The sequence below is a fragment of the Garra rufa genome, chromosome 21, assembly GCF_049309525.1.
Source record: "Garra rufa chromosome 21, GarRuf1.0, whole genome shotgun sequence".
Classification (NCBI taxonomy): Eukaryota; Metazoa; Chordata; class Actinopteri; order Cypriniformes; family Cyprinidae; genus Garra; species Garra rufa.
Window position 1 is genome coordinate 8378944 of NC_133381.1, and position 24432 is coordinate 8403375.

General features: G+C 35.6%; 2 protein-coding genes across 2 annotated transcripts in view; both read right to left on the reverse strand.

Moving 5' to 3' along the window:
- LOC141295677 (F-box only protein 34-like) overlaps positions 1 to 24432 on the reverse strand; it is a 112577-nt gene that overhangs the window by 20957 nt on the left and 67188 nt on the right. The gene's annotated exons all lie outside the window — the stretch shown is intronic.
- Positions 1659 to 6117, reverse strand: LOC141295867 (galectin-5-like). The gene is made up of 5 exons (XM_073827147.1): positions 6097 to 6117; positions 5662 to 6006; positions 5415 to 5503; positions 2933 to 3101; positions 1659 to 2669 (listed from the first exon to the last, which is right to left on the reverse strand). The coding sequence occupies exons 1-5, from the start codon at positions 6100 to 6102 to the stop codon at positions 2511 to 2513; spliced, it is 768 nt and encodes a 255-aa protein (XP_073683248.1). The 5' UTR covers positions 6103 to 6117; the 3' UTR covers positions 1659 to 2510.

Here is a 24432-nt window from a genome sequence, read left to right on the forward strand (position 1 = left end):
GGGTTTTTGGAAGCTATTGCGAGAACAATTAATAACATATTTCCTCATTAGCAGTAATACACCATTACATTTTTTTTTTCCATAAAATATGAGCGATTCTTAAAATAAGATACCTTTTCTGTCCAATAGGATGATTTGTATATATAGAAATAAAAGCCCAAAATAGTGAAATTATTATTTTTTTTTAAATATATTTAATACTGTTTTATGTTTTGTTAGTAGTAGTAATAATACTGCACTGTTGGGTCTCTGTTTCTAAAAAGATAGGTAAATAAACACATATAATACAGATCTATAGCAAACTATCATTGAATAACAAAAACAAGTAAATACAAAAATGATTAAAATCACCTTGTTGGACAGATAAGTTACCATATTTGAATAATCTCACATTTTCTAATAGAACATACAATTTAAACTACAAAATACACACAAACAAACACATATACAGTTGAGTTGAAAAGTTTACACCCCCCTTTCAGAATCTGCAAAGTGTTTATTATTTTACCAAAATAAAAGGGATCATACAAAATGCATGTTATTGTTTATTTAGTACTGACCTGAATAAGATATTTTACATAAAGATGTTAACATATAGTCCACAAGAGAAAATAGTTGAATTTGTAAAAATGACCCCGTTCAAAAGTTTACATCCTCTTGATTCTTAATACTGTGCTGAGAGACTGCAACTATTACAGAAGGTTTTTAAAAATTATGCATTAAGAGTCGGGGGTGAAAACTTTTGAACAGAATGAAGATGTATACATTTGACTTATTTTGCCTAAATATCATATTTTTCATTTAGTACTGCCCTTCAGAAGCTACAGAAGAGTTATATGTTTCTCAGAAGACAAAATAATTAAAATTTACCCTGATCTTAAAATAAAAGCTCTTAATGCATTGCATTTTCTTCTGAACCATCAGTGAGTGTTTGAACCTACTGTAATAGTTGCAAAAACTGTAATAGTTGAGTTCCTCAGTTGTCCTCAGTGTGAAAAGATGGATCTCAAAATCATACAGTCATTATTGGAAAGGGTTCAAATACACAAAAATGCTGGAAAACCAAATAATTTGTGGGACCTGAAGGATTTTTCTGAAGAACAGCAGGCAGTTTAACTTTTCAGGACAAACAAGGGACTCATGAACAACTACCACTAAACAAAACGTTTGAATGGGGTCATTTTTATAAATTCAACTATTATTTTCTCTTGTGGACTATTAAGCATCTTTTATGTGAAATATCTTATTCAGGTCAGTACTAAATAAACATAACATGCATTTTGAATGATCCCTCTTATTTTGGTAAAATTATGAACATTTTGAAGATTCTGAAAGGGGGGTGTAAACTTTTGACCTCAACTCTATAATATAAGGCATTCTAGTGAGTATGTACTATGATATAAGTGGGTTAAGATAGCTTTTGTGATGAAAAAATACACACAAACAAGGAACATTCTTGAAATTTGTGCACATTAGTTATACAATGCCGGAGGTTTCATCCGTGAGTTGCAACAGGGTTCAAATCTTTAAAGAGTCATCAGGTGCTTGAGGCACTTTATAAATAGACCTCTGCATAATTGAGGTCAGGTCTATTAGATTTCTCTCAGGGCGTCTCTGACAGACTGTTTCCATGATTAAAAATGTAACACTGCCTTGACTTCAGTTTACGCTGCTGTTATTTTATTTATATTAGGAGCTGGCAGTAAAAGTGTAATACACAGACCTCACAGAGGATTGTAATTACATGCACACAACTCAGTGTTTACATCGGTTGTTGTTTCTTTAATCATGGGATCATTAAACCAAGATCCATCTTTGGCACTGGTTACAGTTGAAGGTGATCTACTTTCATAGAATTCTATTCTGGTTCTAATTTCACATTAATTACACACTATTCTTAATTGGCCAGTGACCACCACCATTATTCTCTGCAGCATCATAAATGTATCAATATAAAACAAATTTATCTAATTTTCAGTAAAAGAAATTCTTTGCTTTTGACCCCTATCATTGTCCCTCATGACAACCCAACCCATCCCAGATAGTAACAGGCCCACCTAGAGGGAGCAAAGCTAACTACAGCTTTGAGAAAAACAGGATTTGCATGCAAGCGTACAGTATATCACTTTATCTAGTAAAAATAAACTCTTACTAACACACACACACCCCCGGTTTCACAGACAAGGCTTAAGCCTAGTCCTAGACTAAAATGAAAGTCTGAGCTGTTTCAACTGAAACAAAATTGCACTGATTAATCTTAAAATATATCAGTGCCTTTGTTTTGTCTCAAGATGCACACCAGTAATGTTTTTTTCTAAGCATGTTTATAAAAATTACTTAAATGTCCTAATTGAACAATGGCCTAATCCTGGCTTAGTCTAAACCCTGTCTGTGAAACCGGGCCACAGTGTTTAAAAAAGTTGGTAAAATCATTTGCACATGTGGTTGAATGGATCGTCGCACATATTGTTGAAATATTAAACTATGTCAGAATCTGTAGTTTGAGGATTTCACTGCAGTGTCTCCACATTTACAGAGTTGAGGGTGACATCATTGTGGATAGTAAGCCCTTTGATCTGGTTGAGCTCACGGATCCGATGTTTGTACTCCAGAAGATGCAATTTGTTCACAGCCACTTTGAATTCAGTGTCAGTGCATAAGATCTTCAGCTGAAATTAAAAGCAAATTGCAATTGAACAAGCATGTATTTCTGACCAAACATGGTGGGAGACAAATGCATAACCTTGCAAGTTTTGCGGTATTTTTAGAGATGCTATTTCAGGACCTGACATCCGGCTATCTGATATCTTAGACATTCTCTAATGTCTTTAAACACAATGAGAGCCTGACAGTAAATATTTAAGACATTTGTTTAGTCTAAATAAAACTACTGAGATGAAATAGAAACAAAATTGTTTGGTGCCACACTCACCTCAAAAGGCTTTCCAGGGGCAAAAGGGAAGGAGGAGAGCTGGCGCTCTTCTTTGCCCCACTGGTTTCCAATCATGCTGTTTCGCACAACCACTTTCTTTCCGTCTTCATTGAAGCGAGGGTTTAGATGGAACGCAATGTCGTTGCCTCTGGTTAAATTAACTGTGAAACTGAAGACGAAAAAATAAGAATATAGCATAAAAAACTAGGGGAAAAGGCAAATAAGGATAAAATCAACTGGCCACGTGTCATTTCTTAATTTAACTTAATTTAAGTTCTTGGTCTCATTGTGAATCAGTGCACATTATTTATTAGCAAAATGTTTGTCTTTGTAATATTTTTTGTTGCCGAAATGTATCAACACACAATTTATTATGTACTTTATCATCTATATTAAACTTAAAAAATATTAAGGCCTAAATTCAAAAGCTATGCATTTAAACTGCATATAAAATTTCCATTCATGTGGATTACACAGTTTTAACATTAACTAATTAATAAACCGAAATGTGATGCATATCTGTCAGTCATACATAAACAAGTATGATTTTTTAAATAGTACTAATAATAGTACTAATGTGTTTTAAAACACACTAACCAGGTTTATACACTTGTGGTTAGTAGATTTGTAATGTTCCCTAAAAAGTCTCTTTCTGCTCATCAAGGTAGAAATTTATTTAATAAACAACAGTAATATTGTGAAATGTCATTACAATTCAAAATAACAGTTTTCTATTTTAATATACTTTAAAATAACATTTATTTATGTGATGCAAAGCTGAATTCTCATCAGCCATTACTCCAGTGTTACATGAGCCTTCAGAGATCATTCTCATTTATTATTAATATGCCGATTTATTATAAATGTTGGAAACAGTTGTGTTGCTTGATATGTTTTGGAACCTGTGATACTTCAGGATTCTTTGATGAATAAAAAGTTTCAAAGAACAGCATTTATTCAAAGTAGAAATCTTTTCTAACAATATAAGTCTTTACTATCATTATCAAAGAATTTACTGACGCCACACTTTTGAAGTTACAGTAGTGTGTATTGTTACAAAATATTTTAATTTTAAATAAATGTTAGATAAATGTTTTTTGTTTTTGAAAGAAATGAAGGTATCAAGGTTCCAAAAAAATATTAAGCAGCACAACTGTTTCCAACATTGGCAATAAATCGGCATATTACAATTATTTCTGAAGGATCATGTGACACTGAAGACTGGAGTAATGATGCAGAAAATTCATCTTTGCATGACAAGAATAACATTTTAAAGTATATTAAAAAACATTATTTTACATTGTAATTATATTTCTCAATATTACAATTTTGTGACATGTATTTTTGATCAAATAAATGCAGCCTTGATGAGCAGAAGAGACTTCTTGCAAAAAAATATTACTGATCTTAAACTTTTGAACGGCAGTGTATATCAAATTAAATGTTTCAATCTCATAATTGAATATTTTTAAGGTATTCATACTTTGTAACTCAATGAGTGTAATTGTTTATACACTAAAAATGTGTGCCGATGCATTTTGAAAAATAAAATGAAATAGATGCAAATAGTTAATAATAATCCAGTATGTAAATCTTACCTGTTTCATTTAGGAAATATATGCATCACATTAAGCTAATTTGTTTATGCTAAAACTGTGTAATCTAAATGTATGAACATTTTATTCATTATTATGCAATTCAATACATAAATCTAAAATGTAGGCCTAAATGTTGTATACAGTGCCTTGCAAACGTATTCATACCCCTTCATTTTTTTCACATTATGTTTTTTTGCAGCATTATGTTAAACTGCTTTAAATTACCTTTTTTTCCACATCAATCTACATCTCATACACCATAATGACAAAGCACAAAACAGGTTTGTAACAACTTTGCAAATTTATTAGAAATAAAAAACTGAAAAGATCCCCTTGCATAAGTATTCATACCCTTTACTGGGACACTCGAAATTTAGCTCAGGAGCATTCATATTGCTTCTAGTGACTTCAGTGACTTGTGTTAAGGCAAGGGAAGAGTTCAGAAAAAATCTGCTGCATTGAAGGTCCACAGAAGCATGTAGCCTCCATTATCCATAACGGAAGATGACTGGAACAACTAGGACTCTAGAAAATGTCTGCCAGCCCCCATCCAAGCGGACAGAGCTTGAGAGGTGAAAAGGTGAGGCAAAGAATGGCAGATAATTCCCAAATGCAGATGTGCAAAGCTTGTCACATCATACCCAAAAAGACTTGAGGCTGTAAAGGTGCTTCAACTATGTACTGAGTTAAGGGTATGAATACTTATGCAATGTACTTATTTCAGTGTTTTATTTTTAATAAATTTGTAAAATTTGCAAATCTGGTTTTTGCTTTGTCATTATTATGGTTTAAAGCAGTTTAACATAATGCTGCAACAAAACGTGAATAAAATGAAGGGGTATGAATACTTTTGCAAGGCACTGTATGTGTGTTGCTGTCCTTACTTTTTAGGGTTGGGTTTGACCTCTCCAATGATGGTGATGAGCATCTTGTTATAGGCTCCACTTTGTAGCGGGAGATCAAATGGCACAGTCTTGCAAAAGAAAAAAAATTAAATGCATAGTAAAAGGGTTTACTTTGCAAAATAAAAAAAAAGTGTTGTTTCACCAGCCCTGGGTATTTAAACAGTATTATACATTACATATACTCTTTGATGGTTGTACAAATCCAAGGACAGTGAAAACATCTTACTAGTGCTTTAGGAGCTTGGCCAGGAGCACCATAAGGACCGGTTTGTGGTGCAGGTCCAGGCCACCCAGGAGCTGTAGGCTGCTGAGGCGGCTGAGGCTGCCCAGGCTGTCCAGGCTGCCCTGGCCACAATGGTTGGTTCGGCTGTGCAGGCCAGGTGGGGTTAGCAGGCTGACCAGGCCAGGTGGGGTTAGCAGGCTGACCAGGCCAGGTAGGGTTAGCGGGTTGACCAGGCCAGGTGGGGTTAGCGGGTTGACCAGGCCAGGTAGGGTTGGCTGGTTGGCTGGGCCATACGGGGCCTCCTGCCTGCTGGTTATTTGGCTGTGGGAAGTCAAGGGCATCTGAAAGCTGAATCAGGACACAACAGAAATTATAACATGGTATTTGTTGTGCTACATTACATAAACAGAATTACTGAGGTGATAAAAATGTACTTACATCCATGATATCTGAAATCCAAACAGAGAGAAGACTGACTGTTAATTTTGCAAAAACAAATCAGCACTGGCCATGGTACACTGTTAGCCAATACATTTTGTAACCCATTATTCACCCAAAATTACAACTTTGTTAAAAATTTACCGACCATCAGTTTGTCTTTTCATTGGAATGATTAGGAGAAGATTTGGAGAAATGTTTGCATTTCTTGAATTAATTTAATCTCCAATGGATCCTCTATAGTGAATGGGTGCCGTCAGAATGAGAGTCCCAACAGCAAATAAAAACACCACAGAAATCCACTAAACGACTCCAGTCCATTAATTAATGTCTTGTTAAGCGAAGAGTCATGAACAAATTCATCATTAAAGGGACAGTTTACCCAAAAATGAAAATTTGATGTTTATCTGCTTCCCCCCAGGGCATCCAGTTTGACACTGCAGTGTATCAGAGGTAAAAAAAATGATATAAATACTGTTAAGTTTCTTGCACAGACCGATTGTTTGGTGTCTTAAGACCTCAATGTATCGTCACAAGCTGCAGGGTTATACTCTCAAAGCCGTGGAGCCCATTTACTGCCATTATATGACTGACAGACTTCAACGGTTTGAGTACAAATCTTTGTTTGTGTTCTACTGAATAAAAAAAGTCATCTACATCTTAGATTCCCTGGGGGTAAACAGATAAACACCACATTTTTATTTTTGGGTGAACTATCCCTTTAAGATGTTTTTAACTTCAAATTGTAGCTTCTGGCTAAAATTGCTTTCTCCATGCAATGAAAAAGTTGTCTTGTCTGAATCAGGACATAAATATGCACATACAAAGCAGCGTTTTCAAGTGAAAACAGTCTAAACAAATATGTGGGTGGATTTTTGATGTGGGAGGACAACACAGGATAAACTTTGTCACTGGAGAAAGCATTATTATGGATTATGGACTCATATTTTGGCCAGAAAAAAATTGTTTAAAGTCTGAAACATCATGCAAACATGCAGCTTTTCACTTCACAAGAGTTTAACTGATCAACTGGAGTCATGTTGTGGATTACTGTGATGTTTTTAATCAGCTGTTTGGACTCTCAATCTGACGGCACCCATTGGGGATCCATTGGTGATGCAATGCTAATTTTCTCCAAATCTGCTCTGATGAAGAAACAAACTCGTCTACATCTAAGATGGCACAAGGGTAAAAACATTTTTAACACATTTCCATTTTTGGGTGAACTATTTTTTTAAGCAAACTCACAGTCCTCAATGCACAAGGGCAATCTTTCCAATAAAACATATAAACTAAGGTTAATAAGGGTGCATTTGAGTGATAAAAGTGAACTAGCTTAGGAAAACACCAATGAATTTTGTCAATGTTTGTTTTAAAAATGATATAAATTTGTTTTACTAGTTCCCTGGACTACATTGCATGCTCCCTTTAGTTGATGACTCACTCGTCCGTGAAACCACCTACCACACCCATTGCACTTTGTGAATAGTGAGCCAAAGGGAATGCATGATTATTACAATAGCAGATAATATGATATTATTAAAAAAACACTTTGTGAATCATAATAAATGCACAGTCTTTCTAAAAGAGACGCATGTTAAATGAAATAAAGTATACATGATGTGGCTATGGGACAAGTTTTGCCATTTGAAATAAGAATGTGGACTATTTGAAAAGTGTCTATAACATCAGATCAATCTAAACTATTCCTCTATAGCAAAAGTTTTAGAGTATTATTATGCCATCTGCATTTAATTGCAACTTGAACACTGCAAGTTTAGACTCGTCAGCGGGCCTGTGGTTTTTACCGAGCCTGTGAATCACATGTAGACGTGTGCTTAAAACCAGCAAAAGCACAACAAAACTACTTTTTTTAAGGGAATATAAAGATTGATTTGACGATCATGGAAACATTCAGTCAACTGCATCCTGTGCTGATGCCACTGATTCATATTAGCATGGCAATGTTTATGTAATTATGTTATGCTATTTTTCCAGGCCTGTGAAGGCATGCATGTAAAACTTGGAAAAATACAACTAAAATCTAGCTTTAAAAAAAAAATCCAGTTGTTTAGTCTGTTTAAACTCACTTTGTCAACATGACAGGATTACTTTCGGTTTGCATTAGGCAAAACTCACGAGCCACATTTACACATCCCTATGCAAACATAAACACCAAACTCACATGTACAAACCTTACAAAGTGTTGAAACAGAGAAAAGTAGCTAAAAGAAGGCTTATACCTGTATTTGTGCTGTTGGTGTCACACAGGTGCTGTTCTGTAGAAGCAGTAGGTATACAGACAGGAATTCCGGGTGGAGTTCATAAATACACTCTCACGCCCCTGAAAACCCTCCCCAGCTCTTTTGAGAAAAGACCGCACCCACACATGATACAAACACATGGCCTGATTCCCATAGGGAAATATGATCAGTCAGAGAAGAGGAGAGACTGTGAATAATCTTTCAAACAAATATGCTGAAACATTCTTATCTGATTGAGTCAATATTGGCTTTTTATTTTCTGAACGTTATGCACTTTAGTTCATATGATGTGTTTAACCTCAAGTGTTTTAAGGATGGGTGTAAAGGGGAATTCAAGGAGGTTTTTTTTGGATGAACAAAAGAACCGAAGAATGAAAAATGCCAAGTTGCCTTGGCAACTAGGTAAGGATTGGAAAAGCTTAGTTCAAAACATACGTAGCGTTGCATAGTAACTGGCATCACATGGCTGTTTCTATACAGTGGACACACCCATTCATTCACTATTGCTAGTTTTTCTCATTTTAGAATAGTTAGCCTTGAACGAACAGTGTTGCGACCAAAAATATCATACAAAGCTAAAACTAAATAATATTTTAGTTTTTTTAAATTCGCCACCCTTTGTCTAGAGTCTAGACTAAGGCTTTGCTTCCTCATGTCAACCAAATTCATGTGATGCATGTAGTGCATCATGGGAACCTAATTGCAAGTGTTGAATTTGATAAATTCATATAGGCCCAATTTATATTTACCTCATTTTCAAGAAAGTTGGCTTTAGATCCAAAGGATTTGAAGGTCAAGAGAAACATATAGTCAAGGGTATCCAGACGTTTTACTGGTATTGTAGGTGATTCATGTTAGCACAGTACTGTTTATGTAATGCTGATTCACCTTGAACTGAAGGTTAAAACACGTTTAGAAAAACCACACTGGATACAACTTGTTTCTACAAATGCAGATCTTCAGTTCTTCCAGAGTGAACTATGAAGTCACAAACTTACATTTTAGCTTATTAATCATTAAATATTAATTGAAGGCTGTATTTGTCAGCAGGTTATTTTGTGTTATGATTAAATAATACATGGCAAACAGAGGCAGCCTTAAATCAATTATAAATGTTGCACTTTATGCATGAAACAGCAAGAGTGGAGAGTTCATGAATATCTTTCTGATATTTAAAAAAAGTATTTAATTTAAAATGTAATATATTAAACAGGACAGTCAAATTGCATTACCTACTATTATATTGTACATTTAAGATGACATACACTACCAGTCAAAAGTTTTTGAACAGTAAGATTTTGTGCTTTTTAAAGTCTCTTCAGCTCACCAAGCCTGCATTTATTTGATCCAAAATACAGCAAAATCAGTAATGTTGTGAAATATTTTTACTATTTAATATAACTGCTTTCTATTTGAATATATTTTCAAATGTAATTTATTCCTGTTATCAAAGCTACATTTTTAGCATCATTACTTCAGTGTCACATGATCCTTCAGAAATCAATCTAATATGCTGATTTGCTGCTTTCAGGATTCTTTGATGAATAGAAAGATCTAAAGATCAGCTTGTATCTGATTTATACCATTCAAAAGCTTGGAATCAGTGTAATCAGGTTTGAAATCACAGGAATAAATTACATTTTCAAATATATTCAAATAGGAAACAGTTATTTTAAATAGTAAAACTATTTTGAAATGTTACTGTTTTTGCTGTTCAGAAAACATTAAAAATCTTACCGTTCAAAAACTTTTGACTGGTAGTGTATTGCTGAGGAACTTGAAAATATTGTAGAGATTAGAAACAATATGAAACCTTACCTTATAGTATCTGTTTTTTTCCATGACTATATACATGGAGGAAGTCTTTATAGGATATAGCAAGGATATAATCATCAGTAATCAAAATATAATAATTTCATTCCATTTCTATTCAAAACCGTATTTGAAAGAGTCATGCAGTGCACAACCACTAGATGGCGTGTTTACTCTGTAAATAAGTATCAGCGACGTGAAATTACACTCATGTGGATTTGTTCAAAGCCTTTGTTCAAATATGCCACAGTATTTTCCAGACAGCCTTAAACGCCTTAATTTGGCTTTAATACAAATCAAACAAAAGAACACATTTTCAATTGTTCTTGTTTGTTCTAGAATTGCTTTCATAACTTACAAACTACATATGCTTCAACAATTTTCTGCATATTTAATCAAGGTGTTCAACAATCTTACATTACTCAGGGTGTAGATTTTTACAGTATGGTTCACTGACATACTAACTAATAATGCTTGGCCAGGAGGGAAATGTTTATAAGGAGCCTGAAATCTGTTTTATTAACACTAGGGGTCAATCAAGGACTTTAAAGCAGCGGGTTCAGAGGTCATAAGGTGATTGGCTGATAGGGGTGAGGGGTCAAATGTGTGTTGACCAATATTGACGATTGATTAAGCTTGCTACGAAGTCTAAGAACCTAATAAACAAGTATAATTCGCAGTGTGGATGTTTATCCCTATTCAGTCGCTCTGAGAGTAAATTATTACACTGCAAAAAATGCTTTTCTTACTTAGATTTTTTGTCTTGTTTCCAGCCAAAATATCTACAAATTCTTGAATAAGGAAAGATTTTCTAGACAAGTAAAAATAATTTTCTTGTTTTTAGTAAAAACAAGTCAAAATTAAGTGAGTTTTTGCTTAAAACAAGCAAAATAATCTGCCAATGGGGCAAGAAAAAAAAATCTTATTTCAAGAAGACAGCTAGATTATTTTTTTCTTACCCCATTGGCAGATTATTTTGCTTGTTTTAAGCAAAAACTCACTTAATTTTGACTTGTTTTTACTAAAAAACAAGACATTTTTTTTTACTTGTCTAGAAAATCCTTCCTGATTCAAGAATTTTTAGATATTTTGGCTGGAAACAAGTCAAAAAATCTAAGTAAGAAAAGCATTTTTTGCAGTGTAAGCAGACATATAAAAACCAGTGATGGAATTCTTGATGTCTTTCTTGTACTATGTTGATTTTCATGCTGAAATCCAGTATTTTGCTTTGGATTCCAGGCAATCACATTGAAATTATATCTTATTATCATTAAGATCATCAGCAGCACCTGCCTTTATCAGAACATTCAGGAATTTCACACAGTTTATAAAGTCTGTGTAACCGGATCCGGTATGATCTGGCAGAGCCGTTACAAAGAATTGCCTGTGAAAGCGATTAGTGTCGTCTAGGAACGCTTTACTGTATACTTTTGGACAGCATCACTGCTGTTGTGAAAATAGCAGAGAATGTGAATATTTTTTCATGAAAAAAGATGTAGCTCTCTATGTACCACCATTTATCGACTAATGTTTAGGAATCTGCTTGTTTTGTAAAGCATTCCTGAAAAATGCCCCCTGCCGAACAGCTTTATTGGAATTTCCTATTAGCGTCTTCCTGAGCACTAGCGTAAAGAGGGCATGTTTGTTTAGGCTTGTTTGATTATCTGAACTATTTCGCCATGTCCAAACATAAAAAAGCATAACAAGCAGCGTCTAATTGTTTTGTGCGAGAGCTCTCTTATCTGTCCCAGCAGAATCAAAACAAAAACAGTCACTCCAGTTTTTTTATTCTGGATCTCATATCTGAATTACGAACCTCATCAGGTCTGTTCAACCCCCACCACAACTGCACAAAAACCTCATTTTATACACGTAGCCGGCCTCGTAAATGCAATATTGACGCTCTCTTCGCCGTTCCCTGGAATTGGTCTTTGTTTTGCTGAAAGGTCATTTATTTATATGCGCTTACGGTCAGCTTGAACAGAAAGAGCTTTCCTATCCTTGCACCTCAGACCAAAGGCCTAAAAACTAGGGATGGGCATTTCTGATCATATTTTATTTTGAGTAATCCACAGGTTTGAGAAACGAGTACTCGATTAATCGGGGGTGGAGTTTAAGCAAGGGGCGGGGCGTTTGCATCACAGTATACAGTAAACATTTAAAAGAAATAACAGCATGAGGTGAAGCTGAAGCGCTTTTTCTACATGACGCATTGTACATAAAATTAATCACATAGCCTAGATACATAAATATGTAAATGTTATATTAAAAATTGAATTTATCAACACAAAATGCATGTGAGCTTGAACTACGTGCCAATCAAAAAGTAATCGATGTGTGTCTTATTATTTGTATAAATATTTTGGATCAGTTTTTAAAAAGATAACCTACCCTTTTCTATGTTTATAAAACAAATAAAACACAGGATACTCTGCTTTTCAGTTATTTTATTCAAGCGTTATTTTTAACAAAACAATATTTTATTTCAGCAGCATCACAACAGCTGTGGATCAAAAAAGTTTTTTTGTTAAGGTTTGCAAAAATAAAGTTTAATATAACTTCAAACGACTGTTGAGTAGCCCATAGCCTAACAAAAATGAGAAGCCAGCATAATTTGGCTGTGTAAACTTAAAATAAAAATAGCCTGAATATTTTTACCACAGCTATAAAACTTAAAGATTAGGTAACATAACATTTCTTTCAAAATGATCAGTCAGTAAACGTAAATTAAATAAAGCCGGCATAATTTAACTATGCTGCTTAAACTTAAAACAAAAACAGCCTGAATAGTTTAACCAATCAGAAAGAATGAAAGTAGTTTAATTAAAAAAAAATGCATTTTTAGAACCAATCGATCGTCATTTTCATGCTCGATCGTCGCTGATGGGTTTGATTAATCGAGTACTCGTACACATCCCTACTAAAAACCATATGCAATCTTGTTCCCACACGTTTTATAGATATAAATGATACTATACATCAAATCATGTTGCTTGCTACTTTTTTTTAGGTAATCAGAATTATACGTTTCACCTTTTGGTCTATCTAGGAACCAGGTTGTGGTCTTTTGAGTATTAACAGGCACCTATTATGCCCCTTTTTACAAGATGTAATATTGGCCTTGGATGTCCCCAGAATGTATTTGCTAAGTTTAAGCTTAGAATGTCCCACAGAAAACGTATTATAACATCTGGAAAATGTCATTTTTGGCGCGTCTAAAAAAAAGAACTGTTTTGGTGTGTATCACTTTAAATGCAAATGAGTTGCACATTCCCAGCCTTGTCTCCTGAAGAGGGCGTAGTGTATATGTATATGTGCGGCCATATTGGAGATGCTCAAATGTAAACAACAGCATGGATTGCACTGTTAATGCACTACTGAATATGTTGTTCTGCTAATTTATGCTGTCTAAACCACGGAAAACACGTGTGGAAGCTGCTAAATCACATAGAGGATTTAGTAAGCAGGAAAGGGTGCAATATTTTGACAAACTAAAGTTAATAGGTGGGTAAAGATACATACAAGCAGTATTAATTAAGATATTAGCCTAATATTTCACCTACCTGACCAGAAATGATAAGAACAAACATTAATGTTGTCAAGATTCTTGCCCTGAAAATCCTGGTTCAGAAAATCCATTTGTTCCACAGACAAGTTTTTTTTTTTTTTTGCACTCTTCTCCTTGATTTGTTATAGCTTTTGGCAGTCTATAGTACTCCAAATGTTTTTCACGGTCCAAACAATTGGTACAGCCCAAAATATGACAATAATTGACCACTTTTAGCAGCAACAATCTGCAAAATATGCGTGTTTCGTTCGGTTCAGTGGCATTGTTTACATTCAGTGCCACCAATATGGCCCATTGATGACACTTTGTGAAAACCCTCTATAAACAGTTGATACAAGCAACATGACAGAGGAAGAGAACCGGTGTACGGCCGTACATATGCGAAGCTAAACGCACCGAAAGTTCAGTCTTACATCCAAACACAAGACATTGTTGACGTTACAGCTGCTCAAACGCAAAGAAAATGAAGGACAGTGTACAACCAAACACAATTTGCTGAGGGCGGAAACTATGGCAATGCAGGACTGTCCATCAGTGGCAGTGGGCGTGGCCTAAACAATGTGATGTCACACTGCTTTGGGAATCAAAACCGCACGCCTAAATAGACTGGTTTGGTTTAATCAAGATTAAAAAATAAGGAGCGGGTGGATCATTGTCATTGTAGGGTGGTTGTGTTCACACACTGTCAACACACATTTATGTCCAAACACCATGTAAAAGTGGATTTTGGTGCCCTTTAAATGCCCAAAACACCATATCAACCACCAAGCAACAAGCTAGAATGCCCTAACAACTCCACTGAACAAAAAGAAGTGACAGCAAAGAGATTTCCATTTCTTTTGAACATTTTAAATCATGGTTTTCACAAAATATTAAACAGCACAACTGTTTTCTTTAATAATTATAAGAAATGTTACTTGAGCATCAAATCAGCATGTTAGAATGGAGTAATGATGCTGAAAATTCAACTTTGCATCATAGAAATAAATTACACTTTAAAATATATTAAAATAGAAAACATTTTTGATCATATAAATGTAGCCTTAGTGAGCTTAAGAGACGTCTTTTAAAAAATCCTACCAGCCCCAAACTTTCAAACATGTAAAAAAAATCTATTTGCACTATTTTTTAACTTAGAAATAATCAAGATCCAACAGCAAAAATAAAACCAGAACACATTGCACAAATCTTTGATTGCACTGATGCAGTTCATGAAATTAAATTAAGCTAATTTGCTTTTGATGATGTTGGAAGATTGGGATCAAGTGAATTAGAGTTGAAAGAAATTAGTTTGAAGCTTGTTTCCAAGACTGAACCGATAAAACGGGCTGGTTTATTTCTCCTTCAGAAATGGCTGGAAGGGCTTAACTAAACACGACATTCAATCTAACGCTTGGCTACTCTATGTTCCTGTTGGAAGCCCGGCGTTTAATGGCAAAAGCAGACAGAACGCCTCTGAGGCACGAGGGGAACCCACATGATAAAGTCAAATGATCGTTGCAACAGAAACCAAACCAAAGGCGAATGCATTCTAACGGCATACGGTTCTCTCATCAGTGATGGCAATCAGACCTTCCACGGGCTGGAACCCATTCTGCATTTTTCATTTGCTGACCATTCACCTAAAAACCCACTATGACGTACAATTTATTTACCCTTTATGCATGATCAGCAGTGTCCCAGACTCAAAGCAGCAGTCTCGGCTTTGAAGAGAAGCACAGAAGGATATTGCTGAGCAAATCTCCACACTTTTCAAGGCAAATTGTTCTGCTATTGAAAGTCGCACCTTTTAAGTTTAGTGGGTGAGATACTAAACAGAAAGATCTGATGAAAACACCCTCAGTGCATGGTCAAGAATTTGAAAAATTGACAAAAAGATATTTCTAGAATGTTACAAGGGCATGTTAAGGCGAAATGCTTGACACAACACGGCAATAACAAACTACTTTTGCTTAAGCAGAAGCTTTGGGAATGCTGAAAATGTCATCCAAATCACATGCTAGCACTTACTCCTGCATCATATGATGATAATGGTATTTTTGTTCACTCCGTTATAATGGGATGCTTCAGTCCTCAAGGTCTAGTGCCTGGCCTTTATTCAGGAGACATTTAAGTCCTTGAATCCTGTAAAATAGAACGAAACTGTGAGTGCACTACGAGTCAAAAGTTTTTGAACAGTACGATTTTTAATGTTTTGTGAAGAGGTTGCATTTATTTGATCCAAAATACAGAAAAAAAACACTCACATTTTGAAATATTTTACTATTTAAAATAACTGTTTTCTATTTGAATATAAAATGTAATTTATTCCTGTGATTTCAAAGCTGAATTTTTAGCATCATTACTCCAGTCTTCAGTGTCACATGGTCCTTCAGAAATCATTCTAATATGCTGATTTGCTGTTCAAGAAACATTTTTTTATCATTATTATCAATATTTAAAACAGTTAAGCACATTTTTTAGGATTCTTTGATGAATAGAAAGATCCAAGATCAGCATTTATCAAGTCAGTAGTTTTTGGGGGGACGGAAATGATAGAAATTAATACTTTTATTTAGCAAGGATGCTTTAAATTGATCAAAAGTGATGATAAAGACATTTATAATATTACAAATAATTTCTATTTCAGATAAATGCTGCTCTTCTGAACTTTCTATTCATCAAAGAAACCTGAACCTGGATATTTTACTGTTTTCAACAAAATAATAATAACAATAAATGTTTTTTTGAGCAGCAAACCAGAATATTAGAATTATTTCGGAAGGATCATGTGACTGGAATAATGATGCTAAAAATTCAGCTTTGAAATCACAGGAATAAATTACATTTTAAAATATATTCAAATAGTAAACAGTTACTTTAAATAGTAAAAACATTTCAGAATTTTACCGTTTTTGCTGTACTTTGGATCAAATAAATACAGGCTTGGTGAGCAAAAGAAACTTAAAAAAAAACATAAAACATCTTACTGTTCAAAAACTTTTGACTGGTAGTGTATTTAAAGAGGCTTTTCATTTTAAAATTAGTTAGAATAGCAAACATACTTTAAGGAAACTGTTACATTACATTCATTGTTCAGTTATTCACTCTTTAAAGAAAGAGTTCACACAAATATAACAGCTCTATCATTTTTTACTCATCCTCATGTCGTTTCAAGGCCACATTCTATCATTTGTTCTGTGGAACATACAGTATATAAAGAGGAAATTTGAACAATTTTATGCAGATTTTTGCATACAAAGACAATTCATAGTGTCCACAATGGACCAAAAACACAAAGCACCATATTCCAAGTGTTTCTGAAGCCATATGATGGCTTTGTGTGAGTTCAGACCACATACATACTTGTAAGCTACTTTGAAGGTGTTGTATCTGCATTATGAAGCTTGACAGACATGTTTACTAGAAAGAAAACAGGTGCCATGAAAAAAATGGATTTGGAATGTCATGAGAGTGAGAAAATAATGTGCATTCATTAGGATTGCATATAAATAGCTTTCCCTCATTAACCACATGCAGTACATATCTGACAGTTGATTGTACATTAAATACTGTAATCAACATATTTCATGGCTGGAGACTGCAGTGACAAAATCTCACTAATGAGCTTCGCTGCTATGCATGTGAAGAGCAAATACTCATGCATCAGCAGACAAAAACAAAGCTAACAATCTGTCAAACAAAAGCAACGGAGAGACAATCAAGCCGTCCAACTGTGTCTACAGTCAATGGCTGCAGCGCGGATTAAAACGGCGAGATTAAATTAATGCAAACATTTGTAACCCCAAAACCAGACAACAAAGAGCTGCTCTGTTGAGAACCCAACCCACTGCATGCCTATGCTGTAATTATAATCATTTTTCAGATGCTCAGAGAAATGGATGACACAGTGAGATGAGGCTGCATTTTATGCCGATTTCTTTCCACTCCGTGCAGGCATCAGCAACAGGGTTCACCGGAGCAAAACATTAGCTGAGTAGGTTGAATCCGACCTGCCGCTGGGCAGAGGACAAGAGACCGCATATGTGATGCAACCTCACACTGTCTCCACCCAAACCTTCCCGCCCTCTTTTTCTCGCACATGCACATGCATGCACATACGCACGGAGAGATAGAGAGAGTGCGGTCAATCAACCTGTCTGGAGCGCAGATGTCTTTCATAGATAAACCAAGGAGGCTGACTCATGTCACTGATGCTGAATGGGATGTCAGTCAGGAAACTGAGACTCTGAGATAGCCTATTATCTGCCTTTAACTACAAAAACACGAGACTACATTGATTGCCCATGTCTTTGTAATGCTACACACAGGAAACACACAGGGGGTCAGAGGAGGATGAACAATTATTGCTTCAAAATCTTGGACATTAAAGGTCTTTTTGTAGTTTGTTTGCTCAACTTAAAGCAGAACACCTTAGCAACTACCCAGAAACACCCATAAAACCCTACAAACTACCCAAAACAACAATATAACCTTAGCAACCATGCAGAACACATTGGCAACCAACAAGAACACCTTAGCAACTATGCAGAACAGAACACTTTAGAAACTACGCAGAACACCTTAGCAACTACCCAGAAACACCCATATAACCCTAGCAACTAACCAGAAACACCCATATAACCCTAGCAACCATGCAGAACACCTTAGCAACTACCCAGAACATTCTAGCAGCTACTTAGAAACACCTAGAAAAACCATAGCAACCACCCAAAACACCTTAAAAACATCTTACCACCCACCAGAACACCCTTATATCCCTGGCAACTACCCAGATCACTTTAGCAACTACCAAGAACATCCTAGCAGCAACTTAGAAACACCTAGAAAACACATAGCAACCACCCAGAACACCTTAGCAACTACCCTGAACATCCTAGCAGCTACTTAGAAACACCTAGAAAAACCATAGCAACCACCCAGAACACCTTAGCAACTATCCAGAAACACCCATATAATCCTAGCAACTACCCAGAAACACCCATATAACCCTAGCAACCAAACAGAACACCTTAGCAACTACCCAGAAACGCCCAATATAAGCCTAGCAACCACCCGGAACACCTTAGCAATTACCCAGAATACCCTAGCATCTACTTAGAAACCTCTAAGAAAAACCATAGCAACCACCCAAAACACCTTAGCAACTATGCAGAACACCCTAGCAACTACCTAGAAACACCCATATAACCCTAGCAACCACCAAGAAACACCCATATAACCCTAGCAACCACACAGAACACCTTAGCAACTACGCAGAACACCTTAGCAACACTGCAGAACACCTTAGAAACTACCCAGAAACACCCATATAATCCTAGCAACTACCCCTAAACACCTATATAACCCTAGCAACCACGCGAATACACTAGCAACTACCCAGACACACCCATATAACCCTAGCAACTACCCAAACACCCAGAAACACCCATATAACCCTAACAACCACCCGAACATCCTAGCAACCACCCAGAACATCTTAGCAACCACCCAGAGACACCTCAGGAACCACACAACCAAATTGGGAACCACCCAGAACACCCTAGCTACACTCTAGTAACCACCCAGAACATTCTAGCAAGCACACAGAACACCATAGCAACCACAAACACCAATTTAGCGAGAACCTAGAACACCCTAGCTACACTCTAGTAACCATGTGGAAACCCTAAACACAAATAGAAACCCCCATAACACATCAGTAACCCAGCCACCCAGAAGCATCTAGAAAGCATGCAAACACCCGAACAGCCACTACCTAGAACTAGGGCTGGGCGGTATGACCAAAATTTTATTTCACGGTATGAGAAATTTTATTTCACGGTAACGATATCTTTCACGATATAGTATTTTATATAGGTGGTTATTCCAGAAAATGTACAAAAGGGCTTTATATAATAAATAAGCTTGAATATTTAAGAAAAGAAAAGGACTCGTTTCTCCTTTTCCATGTTTTTACAACCTCCCAGCGTATCCTTCAGTCTTGCATTCAACGGTTTGACCAGTCTCAGCCTCACGCGTGCTGCACGTGAGTTGACCACGCCCACTTATTTACATTTCGCGGTATACACGGAATAAAAAATAATTTTACGGTACACATTTCATTCCGCGGTAACGATATATACCGTCATACCGCCCAGCCCTACCTAGAACTGCCTTAGCCAGAGTTGCCAAGTACACAGTTTTCCTGTAAAGCTGGGCTACTTTAACACTCAGGTTGTTTTTCATGTTTTTCATGTCTGCGGGTTGAAGCGACCCAATTAACGTAATTTTAGCCCCTGAAATACGAATTTTACCAGAGGAACACAACCAAAAAAAACATGTATTTTTCACCCCAGAATGCGATTTTTACCAGCGGCTAGTGTTGAAAAAACCTGGCAACCCTGGCCTTAGCACTGACCCTGAACAGCTTAGCAACCCCCTAGCAGCCACCCACAACATAGCATCATGATGGCGGATTTTGCTAGTTGATTCTGCGATTATTAGTTTCATTCTTCAAGTAATATCGGTCACATATTTCGAGATATTTCTCTGCTGAACACAATTAGATATCATTTAACACCAATATGACCTCAGTCAACATATTCCATCAAAGCTGCTTGCCAATAATGGAATTAGCGTGGGCACATGAGTCGTATCATGCGGGGTCGGCCGCAGTGACATGGCTTCCACTCAACCCCCATTGTCTTGGGAAATGGCATTTTCGATCGAATAAAGGGTGTCCTAAAAATGAACCCTAATCCTCAAAATGAAAAGGCACCCAAATGTTCAGCCATCAGGGCTCGCATGAGCGCTCTGATCCGTCAGATTAAGACACGCGGCGCACATCCAGCAAACCTTGACCACATGGTGACAAAGAGACGCCCCTGCACTGCGCTGACAGGTTCCTGCTCTAGGGAGCATGTGTTTGCGTAGGTGTGTATGTGTGCAGCGCTCGTATCAGTGTCAACTCCTTTTTCCCCTTAGGCGACACACATGTGGAACATTTAGCCTGGAACGAATGATTCATATGTAGTTTTTAATATTGTAATGAAATCATCCCTCTTGAGGAGGAGTGCCAAGAGGTGGCAAGAAGAAAAAATAAAACAACCAATCGTACACATATGAAAAATATTTTTATACCAGTCAAAAGCCACATAGAATGTATAATATTTCTAAAATCTTACTGGATTATGGTTTAAATGCATAAAAATATTATATTTTGGTAACTTAAATAAAATCAAATAAAAAATTACTAATATTAGAATTTGTAATAATTTGTAAAATTGCTTTCAAATACTTAAAAAAAAAAAAAAAAAATCCAAAATATAAAATAGATAGGCCCAACTCTAAAATCTGACTGGATGATGGATTATTACTTAAAAATATATTATACATAAAAATATTGTCAGATTGTCAGATTATATTTTAATATAAAACAAAAAAAATTCAGACAATTTCTTTATTTAAAAAAAAAAGTAATAACAATAAATAAAATAAAAACATAAATCAACATTTAAATAATAAATTTTTTTTTAAACTTATTAACTTTATAAAATGGATAGTTCCAATTTAAAATTTGACTGGATGATAGATTATATATTAATATAAAATCATATGAATATCACAAATTATTACTTAAAAATACATTATACATAAAAATACTGTGTCAGATACAATACAATAAAAAACATCAGAAATATTATATTATTTATACATAACAAAATAATAATAAATGAAATTTAAATAAATAAATAAATAAATAATATTTAAAAATGTTTATGTAAATATAATAAAAATGAAATGGATTATATGCTAATATAAAATCATAAAACAATTAGTTAAAAATATATTAAAATACTGTAAGTCAGATTATATGTTAAATATCAGAAAAAATTTTAAATACTTAAATATTTTAAAAATAAAAAACTTCATATGTTAATATAAAATCATAAAACAATTAGTTAAAAAAAACATATTGTATATAAAAATATTGTATGCTAGGTGATATGTTATTTAAAATCATAACAATATCTGAAAAATTTTTTTTAAAAAAACTTATTAAAAAAATCAAAACCTTTATAAAATGCATAGTTCCAACTCTAAAATCTGACTCTGACTCAAAGTCATTTTAAAATATCCAATAAGGGCAACTGTCACAACATCTTATTGCTTTAATAACTCTATATGTCAGTGTTTATCTCTGTATGTGTGTGTATTCATATACCACTATAAACTTGAGTGAAGACATGTATGTTCCTTCAAGCACAGACTCTCTTGCAAGGTCACCGCTCCTTTAAAAAGACACTGAATGAATGTGCCAAACACTCTGTCAGCTTTCAGAAGGGACAGATTACTGCACGTCCATCCAGTGACACTTTCTGCAGGCCTGCAATTTATCAGTGGAAATACACAACCTACAATACACACTTTACAGCCTTTTTGTGAACGCTGTCAGAAAGCGCTACGGCATCACCATAGCAACCCCATCCGTAATAGAGTGCCGACAGTCAGAGAGAGAGAAGAAATTGGAAATGTGAAGGGCATCTCTGAACAGATTATGATTTCACAAGGCATGCTCGCTCACTTGCGAACAGCACAACACATCCGCGATGACCTTGCGGTCCCCAAGGTCGGCAGGAGTGCGTAGGTTCATTCCGCACTGAGAGCGCAGTGACTCAGTAACACCTTGCGTCTGCAGGGAGCACTCACACATTTAATTACACACTAAAGATTTGCTTCATGGCTTTGCATCATGGAATTTTGATCAGGGATGTCTGTGAATACTAAGTTATATGGTACAACAACTGCTAATTGAACACTTGAGAGTGGGCAGTAATTGGTTCTGGAAGATTGTGCATTTCAACATATGGCTTAAAACTAACAACGGTGTAAAAACATGAACCTTTTGTTAGTATTTTTCTATGAGGAATTTGTATCTGTTGTATTATAATACAAAAAAACGACTATATTATTACTTCAATATTATCAGTCAAGGAACTCTATGATGTGGAACATGCAACAACTCAATGTATAAATTACATTTATCACAGCAGGGGTTTGCATTAGAAGGTTTAACTTACATTAAAACCTCAAATCCATGTGGTGCCTAGGTAAACTACTATTTGAGGATTATATCAAGTTGTCTTCCTCTGTTGGGTAAACTAACAGAGCTTCGGGCAGCTTAGACGCATGTAGTAAGATCTTGTGGGCAGACTAGCCAGCATTCTTCTATTTTAGTCCAATCTGAGATAACTGTAGGATGACGGCATGCTGGGAGTTAGATTCCCCCTTAACCTTATCAGATTCTCAGCTTCTTTTGCTAAGTGGATCTGAAGGCCATTAGCCAAATTGAAAAAAAGCCAATTGTTTTGAATGCAAAAGCTGTACAGATTTTACTGGCTGATATAGCAAACTCCATAAACTCACTATGTGGTAAATTTCCATATGGAAAGATCATGGGAAGATCTCCTAAACCTAAAGTATGTGGCCTACCAGTGTTTTCTGCATCATAGCGAATGAAATCATATTTTACCTGAATTGTGAATCCGAATTTTCCGTCTGTATAGAGAGTGGAGGAAAAGGAGGAAAAGTATGTGTACCGCGAAATAACGAAGAAACGTCTTTCTATTGACTCGTCGCGGCTACACGCATATAGAGCTTGGCCAACTACGTCACTGCGCGTAGAATTATGGGTAGTTGCCGCCATGTTTTATGTAACGTCGTCAGCCGTCAGTATTACAAGATAGTAGGCTACTATTAAAAAGAAAAAAAAAAAACAATGCACAGATCCGAGGAAAAGCTAAATCTTCCATACCGAGAAAAGCTTAATGAAGTGTCAAAGCTGAGGTATTTAGAAAAACTAAAAATAATCAACGGCTCGATCCTTACGAGCATAAAGAGTGGTGGACGATCTAAATGAGTTACCGCCTTAATGCACGTAACATTCCCAGATGGTGTTTTCCTACTTTGTTTGTAGTGTTATTTGCCGTTTTACCTACTGCATTGTTACCTGTGTTCTTGAGACTTAAAGTTTACAGCACTGTTACATCTTACACCTGTTGTGTTTGCACTATAGTAGTAGTGGAACTGAACTTTTCAATTTAGTTGATTCTTATGTTACTGTGAACTGTGCACATTTACATCAGTGTGTTATCCACAAATAAAGGGATACAGAAATGTTCGTGTTTTTTCAATTTATTGCTGCAACGTGGTATGCAATATGCAAAACAGATAATGCATGTTTAATGCTGCGTTCCAGGCAGATTTTGAAGCCCGTAAATCACGACTTCAAACCACCAGTCACGCGTTCCAGGCAAGTCGTGCCAAACTGTCTGAGCGCATTTATTATTATTAATTTGAATGCAACGTTATATTGTCCTAAAGACTATTTTTCCACCATGTACCACTTGCATAAACAACGCACCGTATATCAGAGCTCGGAACTGGGAGTACGTTGATCTAACGTTAGTACGAGTTCACAGATGGGAAATCACAGGTTTGACTGCCGCTCCAGTGCACTTTCACCGGTAGAAGGCTGGAAAAACACGGGTAAGGGGTTGCCTGAAACGCGGCATAACTGAAGGCTGTAAAACATTGTTTGTCTATGTATAAGTACACATACATGTGTATATTTTATACGTGTTATATCTATATATATATATATATACATATTAGTAGTCAACATTCGAAGTTAAAGTCCTAAGACATGAT